We start from the raw sequence: 13,479 nt of genomic DNA, 5'->3' as shown, positions 1-13,479 counted from the left end.
TTGGGATTTTTCTTTACCATTGACATTACATTTTATTGAACAGAGGTTTGACTCTCCACTAGTTTTGGATGTTGGTCAACGAACAGTTTCGAATGAAGAGAAGTCGGCAGATCTGGCAGCTAAACTCTTACTTTTGGATGAACTAGTTTCTCTGGAAAATGATGTAATTGAGACCAAAAAGAAAAGAAGTTTCCCTGGATTTGGATCTCCACTGGACAGAATTTCTGCAAGCACCACTGAAATAAAGGGAAAGCAAAGGTAAGTGTATATAGCACACAACAGGAGAAAGGTTGTAAAGATTGTGATTTTCTATATTATTATCTTATATATAGATAGTCCCCATATACTGTGAGCTCTAACAAACAGAGTCCTCACACCTCTTGTTTGAACATTAAGGGCTCATTCACACGGACGGATCCGCAGTATTTTACACTGCGCATCCTCTGACAATGGACCCTACAGTGCTGTCTCTTCTGTGCCTGCTCATAGCGTCAATCCGCCACTACGAGCAGACACGCTGCGATGTGTGAGTCGCTGCTCACATGCGCAGTATACTAGCACACATCGCGGCAGCTCTTGGCCGCGCATGTGTGCGGCAACTCACACATTGCAGCGTGTCAGCTCATAGTGGCGGATGGCCGGTATGAGTAGGCACAGAGGAGGTAGCACTGTAGGGTCCATTGTCATCGGATCCGCTGCGGACCCGTCCGTGTGAATGAGCCCTTAGTGTGTAATTTTGTCACGTCTTAAATTTGTCTATATTTGTTGGCCTTAGAATTAGAAAGTGCTGCAGATTATGCTGGCACTATATAAATAAAATATTACTGTAATATGATTGTTTGCTTTTAGACAGAAGTTCTTAAAGGGGTACTCCGGTGGAAAACTTTTTTTAAGGGGTCCTTAAGGGGTCAACCTCTTGGGGACGCAGGGCGTAGGCATACGCCCTGCATCCCCAATCCTTAAGGACCCAGGGTGTACCTGTTCAGCAGGCACCCCGTGCAAACCCCTGGGGCGTCCTGAGAATGCCCCATGTCAGAGATTTGCAGCATTGCCGGGTCAATTGGGTCCCTAGTGACCCGGAAAAAAAGGGGGATATGTGCCGTCTGAGATGGCACCTATCACCCTTTAGCAGCAGGATCCTCCTGGTTTGTCGGCCGGTAATGGCTGATGAATCAGGACTCTTGCTGTGGGGGTGTCCCTAACGGCACCTGCTCCTCCCCTACTCCGGGGGGCGAGAGGGGGTGCCGGGAGTTATGAAGTGCCAGTACCTGAAGCAGGCCCCTGATCCCCAGCGAGTTCGGGTCCCCTGGAGCGCAGTCCGTGGCGGTGGCAGGCAGGAGGACAGAGTGCAGCAGCGGGAGGTAAGGCCGTGCCTCCTGCTGTTGCTTAGCAACAACTCCCAGCATGCACAAAAGGGCATAAGGCACAACTACAACTCCCATCGTGCCTTTTGGTACTTTGTGCATGCTTGGAGCTGTAGTTATGAAACAGCTGGAGGCACATTTTTTCTATGAAGAACAGTGCCTCCAGCTGTTGTATAACTACAACCACCAGCATGCACTGACAGCCAAAGGGCATGCTGGGAGGTGCAGTTGTGTGCCGGCATACCCAGCATACCTTTCCCAGCATAGCCTTCGGCTGTAAGTGCATGCTGAGATTTGTAGTTTAGCAACAGCTGAAGGCACACTGGTTGCAAAACACAGAGATTGTTACCTAACTCAGTGTTTCGCAACCAGTGGGCCTCCAGCTGTTGAAAACTACAACTCCCAGCATGCACTGATAGACCGTACATGCTGGGAGTTATAGTTTTGCAACATCTGGAGGCCCACTGGTTGCGAAACACTGAGTTAAGTAACAAACTCTCAGTGTTTTGCAACCAGTGGGCCTCCAGCTGCTGCATAACTACAACCCCCAGCATGCACAGACAGACAATGGGCTTGCTGGGAGTTGTAGTTTTGCAACAGCTGGAGGTTTGTACCTTCACACGGGCGGGGGTTTACAGTGAGTTTCTCACTGCAAGTTTGAGATGCAGCAAATTTTCCGCTGCAGCTCAAACTCCCAGCGGGAAAACTCGCTGTAAACCCCCGTCCATGTAAATGTACCCTAAAAACACTACACTACACTACACAAAAAAAAGTAAAACACTACATGCTAGAGCCACCCTGTGTGGGAAAGACGGCCATAGGGTAATTTTGGTATTGGAGGCAAGTGTAATTCTTGCATCCGGGTTTGTCCCTATGCAAATCCCTGATTTAGGCCTCAAATGCACATGGCGCCTTCTTACTTAGGAGCCTTGTCGTATTTCAAGGCAACAGTTTACTGCCACATATGGGGTATTTCCGTACTCGGGAGAAATAGCTTTGGTGGGCTTTTTTCCCTTATACCCCTTATGAAATGGTAAAGTTGGGGTCTACACCAGCATGTTATTGTAACAAAAATTAAAAATTTTTACGCTAACATGCTGGTGTTGCCCCATACTTTTCATTTTCACAAAAGGTAAAAGGAAAAAAAGACCCCCAAAATTTGTAAAGCAATTTCTTCTGAGTATGAAAATACCCCATATGTGGGCGTAAAATGCTCTGCGGGCACACAACAGGGCTCAGGAATGAGAGCGCATTATGTACATTTGAGGTCTAAATTGGTGATTAACACAGGGGTGGCTGATTTTACAGTGGTTCTGACATAAACGCACAAAATAAATACCCCCATGTGACCCCATTTTGGAAAATACACCCCTCATGGAACGTAATAAGGAGTATAGTGAGCCTCAAAATCCCACAGGTGTTTGACGAATTTTCATTAAAGTTGGATGGGAAAATGAAAAAAAAAAATGTTCACCAAAATGCGTGTGTTACCCTAAATTTGTCATTTTCACAAGGGAAAGTAGGGAAAAATCCCCCCAAAATATGTAACCCCATTTCTTCCAAGTAAGAACATATCCCATATGTGGATGTAAAGTGCTCTTTGGGTGTGCTACAATGCTCAGAAGAGAAGGAGCACCATTGGGCTTTTGGAGAGAAAATTTGTCAGGAATTGAAGTCCATGTGTGTTTACAAAGCCCCCATAGTGCCAGAACAATGGACACACATGGACTTCAATTCCTGACAAATTTTCTCTCCAAAAGCCCAATGGCCCAAGCCCAAATTTTTCATTTTCACGGACCACTGTTCCAAAAATTTGTCAGACACCAGTGGGACATAAATGCTCACTGCACCCCTTATTACATTACGTTAGGGGTGTCATTCCAAAGCTCCCATAGTGCTAGAACAGTGGACCCCCCCACATGTGACCCCATTTTTGAAACTACACCCCTAACGTAATGTAATAAGGGGTGCAGTGAGCATTTATGTCCCACTGGTGTCTGACAAATTTTTGGAACAGTGGTCCGTGAAAATGAAAAATTTAATTTTTAATTTGCACAGCCCATTTTTCCAAAGATATGTCAAACGCCAGTGGGGTGTAAATGCTCACTGCACCCCTTATTAACTTCTGTGGGGGGGTGTACTTTCCAAAATAAGGTTACATGTGGGCCACTCTTCTGGTACCATGGGGGCTTTGCAAACGCACATGGCCCCTGACTTCCATTCCAAACAAATTCTCTCTCCAAAAGCTCAATGGCGCTCCTTCTCTTCTGAGCATTGTAGTTGGCCCACAGAGCACTTCCACGTACACCCATGGGGTATTTCCAAATGGGGTTACAAATTTTGGGAGGCATTTTCTCCTATTACATCTTGTAAAAATGTAAAATTTTTTGAAAAAAAACAGCATTTTAGTGAAAAATTTTATTTCATTTACACATCCGACTTTTATGAAAGTTGTCAAACACCTTGTTACGTACCTTGAGGGGTGTAGTTTCCAATATAGTATGCCATGTGTTTTTTTTTTCTGTTCTTGCACCATAGGGGCTTAATTAAATGTGACATGCCCCCCAAAAACAATTTCAGTAAAATTCACTCTCCAAAATCCCGTGGTATTTCCTTATTCGAGAGAAATTAGGTTACAAATGAAGATTTTGAATTTTCTCCTTCACTTTGCTGATATTCCTGTGTAAATACCTAAAGGGTTAACAAACTTTCTTCATGTCATTTTTCATACTTTGATGGGTGCAGTTTCTATAATGGGGTCATTTATGGGATATTTCTCACATAAAGGCCCCTCAAATCCACTTCAAACTTAACTGGTCCTTGAAAAATTCAGATTTTGAATTTTTCGTGAAAATTTAGAAAATTGCTGCTATACTTTGAAGCCCTCTAATGTCTTCAAAAAGTAAAAACATGTCAACTTTATGATGCCAACATAAAGTAGAGATATTGTATTTGTGAATCAATATATCATTTATTTGGAATGTCAATTTTCATGAAATTTTGGGCTTTTTCACGAAGAAAGGATGCGAGTATCGACGAAAATATACTATGTTAAAGTAGAATTTGTCACAAAAAAACAATCTCGGCATCAGAATAAAAGGTAAAATCATCTCAGAGTTATTAATGCTTAAAGTGACAGTGGTCAGAATTGCAAAAAAGAGATGAGTACTGAAGGTGAAAATGAGCTGAATCTCCAAGGGGTTAAGCATTAATAACTCTAGGATGCTTTTACTTATGAATTTGATTCCAAGACAGTTTTTTCGTGACATATTCTACTTTAACATAGTGGTAAATTTTCAAAGATACTTGCATCATTTAATGGTAAAAATTCCAAAATTTCATGAAAAATTCCAAAATGTAGAATTTTTCTAACTTTGAAGCTCTCTGCTTGTAAGGAAAATAGACATACTAAATACATTTTATATTAATTCACATATACAATATGTCTACTTTATGTTTGCATAATTTTTTGGAAGTTCTGGAAGATATCAGAGGGCTTCAAAGTTCAGCAGCAATTTTTCACAACATTTTCAAAATCAGAGTTTTTCAGGGACCAGTTTGTTTTGAAGTTGATTTGAGGGGACTTCATATTAGAAATACCCCATAAATTACCCCATTATAGAAACTGCACCCCCTCAAAGTATTCAAATTGACATTAAGTGTGTTAACCCTATAGATGTTTCACAGGAATAGCAGCAAAGTGAAGAAAAAAAATTCAAAATCTCCATGTTTTACACTAACATGTTCTTGTAGACCCAGTTTTATTTTTTTTTACAAGGGGCAAAAGGAAAAAAAAGTCCCCAAAAATGTATAACCCCAATTCTCTCGAGTAAGGAAATACCTCATATGTGAACGTAAAGTGCTCTCCGGGCGCAGAAGAGGGCTCAGAAGCGAAGGAGCGACAATGGGATTTTGAAGAGTGAATTTTGCTGAAATGATTTTTGGGGGGCATGTCGCATTTAGGAAGCCTCTATGGTGAAATAACAGCAAAAAAAAAAAACACATGGCATACTATTTTTGAAACTACATCTCCCCCCTGGCACATGACAAGGGGTACAGTGAATCTTAACACCCCATAGGTGTTTGACAACTTTTCGTTAAAGTCGCATGTGTAAATTAATTTCATTTTTTTCACTAAAATGCATTTTTTTCTCCAAATTTACCATTTTTACAAGAGGTAATAGGAGAAAATGTACATGTTGCTCTCACTCCTGAGCCATGATGTGCGCCCGCAGAGCATTTTACATCCACATATGGGGTATTTCAGGAGAAATCGCGTTACAAATTTTGGGGGTCTTTTTTTCATTTTACCTCTTGTGAAAATGAAAAGTATGGGGCAACACCAGCATGCTAGTGTAAAAAATAATTTTTTTACAATAACATGCTGAAGTAGACCCCAACTTTACCTTTTCATAAGTGGTAAAAGGAGAAAAAGCCCACCAAAATGTGTTAGGCAATTTCTCCCGAGTACGGAAATACCCTATATGTGGCCCTAAACTGTTGCCTTGAAATACGACAGGGCTCCAAAGTGAGAGAGCGCCATGCACATTTGAGGCCTAAATAAGGGATTTGCACAGGGATGGACCCGGATGCAAAAATTACACTTGCCTCTCGCCAAAATTACCCTATGGCAGTTTTTCCCAAACAGGGTGCCTCCAGCTGTTGTAAAACTCCCAGCATGCCTGGACAGTCAATGGCTGGGAGTTGTTGTTTTGCAACAGCTGGAGGCTCCATTTTGGAAACAGTGCCGTACCAGACGTTTTTCATTTTTATTGGGGGGGGGGGGGGGGTAACTGTGTACGGGTATATGTAGTGCTTTACTTTTTATTTTGTGTAGTGTAGTGTAGTGTTTTTAGGGTACATTCACGCTGGCGGGGGTTGACAGTGAGTTTCCCACTAAGAGTTTGAGCTCCAGTGGAAAATTTGCTGCATCTCAAATTTGCAGCGAGAAACTCACCTTAAACTCCCACATGTGTGAATGTACCCTGCAAACCTCCAGCTGTTGCAAAACTGCAACTCCCAGCATGCCTTTTGGCTGTCCGTGCATGCTGGGGGTTGTAGTTATGCAACAGCTGGAGGCACCCTGGTTGCAAAACACTGAGTGTTTCGCAGCCAGTGTGCCTCCAGCTGTTGCAAAACTACAACTCCCAGCATGTACGGTCTATCAGTGCATGCTGGAAGATGTCGATTGCAACAGCTTGAGGCACACTGGTTGCGAAACACTGAGTTAGGTAATAAACTCAGTGTTTTGCAACCAGTGTGCCTTCAGCTGTTGCAAAAGGTACAACTCTCAACATGCAGTAACAGCCAAAGGGCATGCTAGGAGTTGTAGTTATGCAACAGCTGAAGGCACACTGGTTGTAAAACACTGGGAGTTTGTTACTTAACTCAGTGTTTCGCAACCAGTGTGCCTCCAACACCACAACTCCCAGCATGTGTGGTCTGTGAGTTAGGTAAAATAAAACTGTGTTTCACAACCAGTGTTCCTTCAGCTGTTGCAAAACTTCAACTCTCAGCATGCACCTACAGCCGAAGGGCATGCTGGGACTTGTAATTATGCAACAGCTGGAGGCACACTACTGCAACTCCCAGCATGCCATTTGGGAGGTACTTTTTTCATAGAAAATATGTGCCTCCAGCTGTAGCATAACTACAACCCTCAGCATGTACAAACTATCAAAGGGCATGCTGGGACTTGTAGTTGTACCTTCTGCTGTTGCATAACAGGGACACTCCCACAGCAGGAATCCTGATTCGTCGGCCAGTAACGGCCTACAAATTAGGACATTTGTGAGGTGGCACCAGTGATGTGGCACCATCCCACTCCTGCTGCTAAAGGATGATAGGTGCTTTCTCGGACGGCACCTATCACCCTTTTTTCCGGGTCACCGGGGACACGATTGACCAGGAATCGCTGCAAATTGCAAATCTGCAGGGGTTTGCACGGGGTGCCTGCTGAATGCAGCAGGCATCCCAGTCTGGTCCCCGCCCGGCGAGCGGCAGGGACCAGAATTCCCACGGGCGTACAGGTACGTCCTGTGTCCTTAAGTACCAGGACATCAGGGTGTACCTGTATGCCCTGTGTTCTTAAAGGGTTAAATGATTAATGTCATTACAAAGTACAATTGGTGACACAAAAAACAAGCCCTTATATGGGTCTGTAGGTGCATAACTAAAAGTGTTATGATTTTTAGAAGGGGAGAAGGAAAAACGAAAGTTCAAAAACATAAATTTAGCCTGGTACTTAAGGTCAAAATGGGCTCCGTCCTTAAGGGGTTAAAAAAAACATGTTTATGTACTTTTTAATTATTGTACCACTTTTAAAGTAGGGCAAAAATTTTCAACAAAAGTGTGTTTAATCCCTTAGGGACTCAGCTCATTTTCACCTTAAAGGGGTACTCCACTGGAAAATACTTTTTTTTTAAATCAACAGATTTGTAAATTACATCTATTAAAAAATCGTAATCCTTCCAGTATTTATCAGCCGCTTTATGTTCAAGAGGAAGTTTTTTTTCTTTTTTAATTTCCTTTCTGTCTGACCACAGTGCTCTCTGCTGACACATATGTCCATTATAGGAACTGTCCAGATTAGGAGCAAATCCCCTTAGAAAACCTATCCTGCACTTTACAGTTCCTAAAATGGACAGAGGTGTCAGCAGAGAGCACTGTGGTCAGACAGAAAGGAAAATCAAAAAGAAAAGAACTTCCTGTGGATCATAATAGCAGCTGATAAGTACTGGAAGGATAAAGAATTTTAAATAGAAGTAATTTACAAATCTGTTTAACTTTCTGGCACCAAATGATTAAAAAAAATAAATTCCAGTGGAGTAACCCTTTAACCCCTTAACCCCTTAAGGACTCAGCCCATTTTGGCCTTAAGGACTGAGACAATTAAATTTTTACGTTTAAATTTTTTCCTCCTCGCCTTCTAAAAATCATAACTCTTTTATATTTTCATCCACAGACTAGTATGAGGGCTTGTTTTTTGCGCGACCAGTTGTCCTTTGTAATGACATCACTCATTATATCATAAAATGTATGGCGCAACCAAAAAACACTATTTTTGTGGGGAAATTAAAACGAAAAACGCAATTTTGCTAATTTTGGAAGGTTTTGTTTTCACGCCGTACAATTTATGGTAAAAATTACATGTGTTCTTTATTCTGAGGGTCAATACGATTAAAATGATACCCATTATTACATACTTTTATATTCTTGTTGCGCTTAAAAAAATCACAAACTTTTTAACCAAATTAGTACGTTTATAATCCCTTTATTTTGATGACCTCTAACTTTTTTATTTTTCCGTATAAGTGGCGGTATGGGGGCTCATTTTTTGTGCCATGATCTGTACTTTTTTTTGATACCACATTTGCATATAAAAAACTTTTAATATATTTTTTATAATTTTTTTTTAATAAACGGGATCATTAACATTTTATTTTAATAGTTCGGACATTTACGCAAGCGGCGATACCAAATATGTCTATAAAAAATGTTTTTTACGCTTTTTGGGGGTAAAATAGTAAAAAACGGACGTTTTACTTTTTTATTGGGGGAGGGGATTTTTCACTTTTTTTTACTTTTACTTTTACATTTTTTTACATTTTTTTTTACACTTGAATAGTCCCCATAGGGGACTATTCATAGCAATACCATGATTGCTAATACTGATCTGTTCTGTGTATAGGACATAGAACAGATCAGTATTATCGGTCATCTCCTGCTTTGGTCTGCTCGATCACAGACCAGAGCAGGAGACGCCGGGAGCCGCACGGAGGAAGGAGAGGGGACCTCCGTGCGGCGTTATGAATGATCGGATCCCCGCAGCAGTGCTGCGGGCGATCCGATCATTCATTTAAATTGCGAACTGCCGTAGATGCCGGGATCTGTATTGATCCCGGCACCTGAGGGGTTAATGGCGGACGCCCGCGAGATCGCGGGCGTCGGCCATTGCCGGCGGGTCCCTGGCTGCGATCAGCAGCCGGGATCAGCCGCGCATGACACGGGCATCGCTCCGATGCCCGCGGTTATGCTTAGGACGTAAATGTACGTCCTGGTGCGTTAAGTACCACCTCACCAGGACGTACATTTACGTCCTGCGTCCTTAAGGGGTTAAGGACCAAGCCCATGACCACTGTCACTTTAAGCATTAATAACTCTGGGATGCTTTCACTTTTCATTCTTATTCCGAGATTGTTCTTTCGTGACATATTCTACTTTATGTTAGTGGTAAAATTTTGTCGATACTAGCATCCTTTCTTGGTGAAAAATTCCAAAATTGTATGAAAAAAAAAATTTAGAATTTTTCTAACTTTGAAGCTCTCTGCTTGTAAGGAAAATGAATATTCCAAATTAAAGATATCTTTATTCACATAAACAATGTGTCTACTTTATTTTTTTGCATCAGAGGGCTTCAAAGTTCAGTAGCAATTTTCCAATTTTTCACAGAATTTTCAAAATCGGAATTTTTCAGAGAACCAGTTCAGTTTTGAAGTGGATTTGAAGGGCCTTAATATAAAAAATACCCCATAAATGACCCAATTATAGAAACTGCACCCCTCAAAGTATTTAAAATGACATTCAGAAAGTTTGTTAACCCTTTAGTGTTTCACACTCGCATGTTCTTGTAGACCCAGTTTTTGAATTTTTACAAGTTGTAATAGGAGGAAAAGCCCCCGAAATTTGTAACCCAATTTCTCTCGAGTAAGGAAATACCTCACATGTGTATGTGAAGTGTTCGGTGGGTGCAGTAGAGGGCTCAGAAGGGAAGGAGCGACAATGGGATTTTGGAGAGAGAATTTTGCTGAAATGGTTTTTGGGGGGCATGTCCCATTTAGGAAGCCCCTATGGTACCAGAAACACAAGAAAAAAAAACACATGGCATACTATTTTGGAAACTACACCCATCATGAAACGTAACAAGGGGTATAGTGAGCCCCAAAGGTGTTTGACAACTTTTTGTTAAATTCGGATGTGTAAATGAAAAAAAAAATGTATTACTAAAATGCTGGTTTTTCCCCAAATTTTTCATTTTTACAAGTATGGAAATACCCCATGTGTGGACGTCAAGTGCTCTGCTGGTGCCCTACAATGTTCAGAAGAGGAGGAGCGCCATTGAGCTTTTGAAGAGAGAATTTTTTTGAATGGAAGTCTGGGACCATGTGCGTTTACAAAGCCCCCCGTGGTACCAGAACAGTGGACCCCCCACACATGAGACCCCATTTTGGAAACTACACCCCCCACAGAATTTAATAAGGGGTGCAGTGAGCATTTACACCCCACTGGCATTTGACAGATCTTTGGAAAAGTGGGCTGTGCAAATGGAAAATTACATTTTTCATTTTCACGGACCACTGTTCCAAAAATCTGTCAGACACCTGTGGGGCGTAAATGCTCACTGCACCCCTTATTACATTACGTGAGGGGTGTAGTTTCAAAAATGGGGTCACATGTGAGGGGGTCCACTGTTCTAGCACTATGGGAGCTTTGTAAACACACGTGGCCTTCAATTCCGGACAAATTTCCTCTCCAGAAGCCCAATGGCGCTCCTTCTCTTCTGAGCATTGTAGTGCACAAGCAGAGCATTTTACATCCACATATGGGGTATGTTCTTACTCAGAACAAATGGGGTAACAAATTTTGGGGGGCTTTTTTTCCTATTTTCCTTTTTGAAAATGAAAAATTTAGGGTAACACCAGCATTTTAGTGAAAAAATATATATTTTTTAAATTTTCCCATCCAACTTTAACAAAAATTTGTCAAACACCTGTGGGGTGTTAAGGCTCACTATACCCCTTGTTACGTTCTGTGAGGGGTGTAGTTTCCAAAATGGGGTCACATGTGGGTATTTATTTTTTTGTGTTTGTCAGAACCACTGTAAAATCAGCCACCCCTGTGCAAATAACCAATTTAGGCCTCAAATGTACATAGTGTGCTCTCACTCCTGAGCCTTGTTGTGCACCCGCAGAGCATTTTCCCCCCACATATGGGATATTTCCGTACTCAGGAGAGATTGCGTTACAAATTATCATTTTTTTTTCCTTTCCTTTCCTTTCCTTTTTTTTTCCTTTTTTCCTTTTTGTAAAAATAAAAAGTATAGGGCATGGGATAGACACCAACTTTTCATTTTCATAAGGGTTAAAAGAAAAAATAGCCCCCAAAATTTGTAACTCAATTTCTCCTGAGTACGGAAATACCCAATATGTGGCCTTAAACTGTTTCCTTGAAATACGACAGGGCTCCAAAGTGAGAGAGTGAGGACTAAATTTGAGGACTAAATTAGGGATTGCATAGGGGTGGACATAGGGGTATTCTACGCCAGTGATTCCCAAACAGGGTGCTTCCAGCTGTTGCTAAACTCTCAGCATGCCTGGACAATCAGTGGCTGTCTGGAAATGCTGGGAGTTTTTGTTTTGCAACAGCTGGAGGCTCCGTTTTGGAAACACTGCCGTACGATACGTTTTCATTTTTATTTAGGGGGACAGTATAAGGGGGTGTATATGTAGTGTTTTACCCTTCATATTGTGTTAGTGTAGTGTACTGTAGTGTTTTTAGGATACATGCTCACTGGCGGGGGTTTACGGTGAGTTTCCTGCTAGGAGTTTGCGCTGCGGCAGAAAATTTGACGCAGCTCAAACTACCCTGTACATTCACATGGGGGGAGGGCAAACCTCCAGCTGTTGCAAAACTACAATTCCCAGCATACACTGACAGACTGTGCATGCTGGGAGTTGTACGTTTGCAACAGCTGGAGGTGCACTGGTTGGAAAACCTTCAGATATGTTCTGTTACCTAGCTGAGTATTTTCCAACCAATGTGCCTCCAGCTGTTGCAAAACTACAACTCCCAGCTTGTACTGATCGCCGACGGGTATGCTAGGAGATGTAGTTATGCAACAGCTGGAGGTACGCAACTACAACTCCCAGCATGAGGAGACAGCTGTTTGCTGTTTGGGCATGCTGAGAGTTGTAGTTTGGCAAGATCTGAAGGGCCACAGTTTAGAGACCACTGCATAGTGATCTCAAAGCGGTGGCCCTCCAGGTGTTGCAAAACTACAAATCCCAGCATAATCAGACAGCAAACTGCTGTGTGGGCATACTGGGAGTTGAAGTTTTGCAAGATCTAGAGGGCTACAGTTTAGAGACCACTGCACAGTGATCTACAAACTGTAGCCCTCCAGCTGTTGCAAAACTGCAAATTCCAGCATGCCCAAACAGCTGTCTGGGCATGCTGGCAGTTGTAGTTTTGCAACATCTGGAGGGCTACAGTTTAGAGATCACTGTATAGTGGTCTGAAAACTGTAGCCCTCCAGATGTTGCTAGGACACTACTCACCGGCTAGGATCGCCATACCAGGAAGCAGCACCACCGTCCTCTGGTGCCCGCTGTCGATTGCCGATGGTAAGAGGACCTCCTTCGCCGGTCCCCGTCGGTTCCCCCGTTCTGCCCAGACTACTCTAGAAATTATAGAAACTGCACCCCTCAAAGTATTCAAAATGACATTCAGAAAGTGTGTTAACCCTTTAGGTGTTTCACAAAAATAACAGCAACATCTTAATTTTTTATAAGGGGTAAAAGGAGAGAACCCCCCCCAAATTTGTAACCCAATTTCTCTTGAGTAAGGAAATACCTCATACTTGGATGTAAAGTGTTCTGCGGCAGCACTAGAGGGTTCAGAAGGGAAGGAGCGACAATGGGATTTTGGAGAATGAATTTTGCTGAAATGTTGGAGCTTCTCTCCAAAAGCCCAATGGCGCTCCTTCTCTTCTGAGCAATGTAGCCCGCCCGCAGAGCACTTTACATCCACATATGGAGTAAGTTCTTACTCAGAAGAAATGGGGTTACAAATTTTGTGGGATTTTTTCCTATTTTCCCTTGTGATTATACCCCTTGCCACGTTCTGTGAGGGGTGTAGTTTCCAAAATGGGTCAAATGTGGGTATTTATTTTTTTGCATCTATGTCAGAACCGCTATAAAATCAGCCACCTCTCTGCAAATCACCAATTTAGGCTTTACATTTACATAGTGCCCTCTCACTCCTGAGCCATGTTGTGCACCCGCAGAGCATTTTACGTCCACATATGGGGTATTTCCATACTCCATAAATTGCATTA

The 13,479-nt window shown here is 42.3% G+C and overlaps 1 protein-coding gene across 1 annotated transcript in view; it reads left to right on the top strand.

The window, feature by feature from the left end:
- OSTN (osteocrin) overlaps positions 1-13,479 on the top strand; it is a 100,904-nt gene that overhangs the window by 68,383 nt on the left and 19,042 nt on the right. The window contains exon 3 of the mRNA XM_056563216.1: positions 44-258. Coding sequence (XP_056419191.1) covers positions 44-258 — 215 coding nt within the window. The remainder of the gene's footprint in view (positions 1-43; positions 259-13,479) is intronic.

This window comes from Hyla sarda, chromosome 3 (assembly GCF_029499605.1).
Source record: "Hyla sarda isolate aHylSar1 chromosome 3, aHylSar1.hap1, whole genome shotgun sequence".
In the NCBI taxonomy this organism is placed as follows: Eukaryota; Metazoa; Chordata; class Amphibia; order Anura; family Hylidae; genus Hyla; species Hyla sarda.
This window is presented reverse-complemented; position numbering and strand designations above follow the sequence as displayed.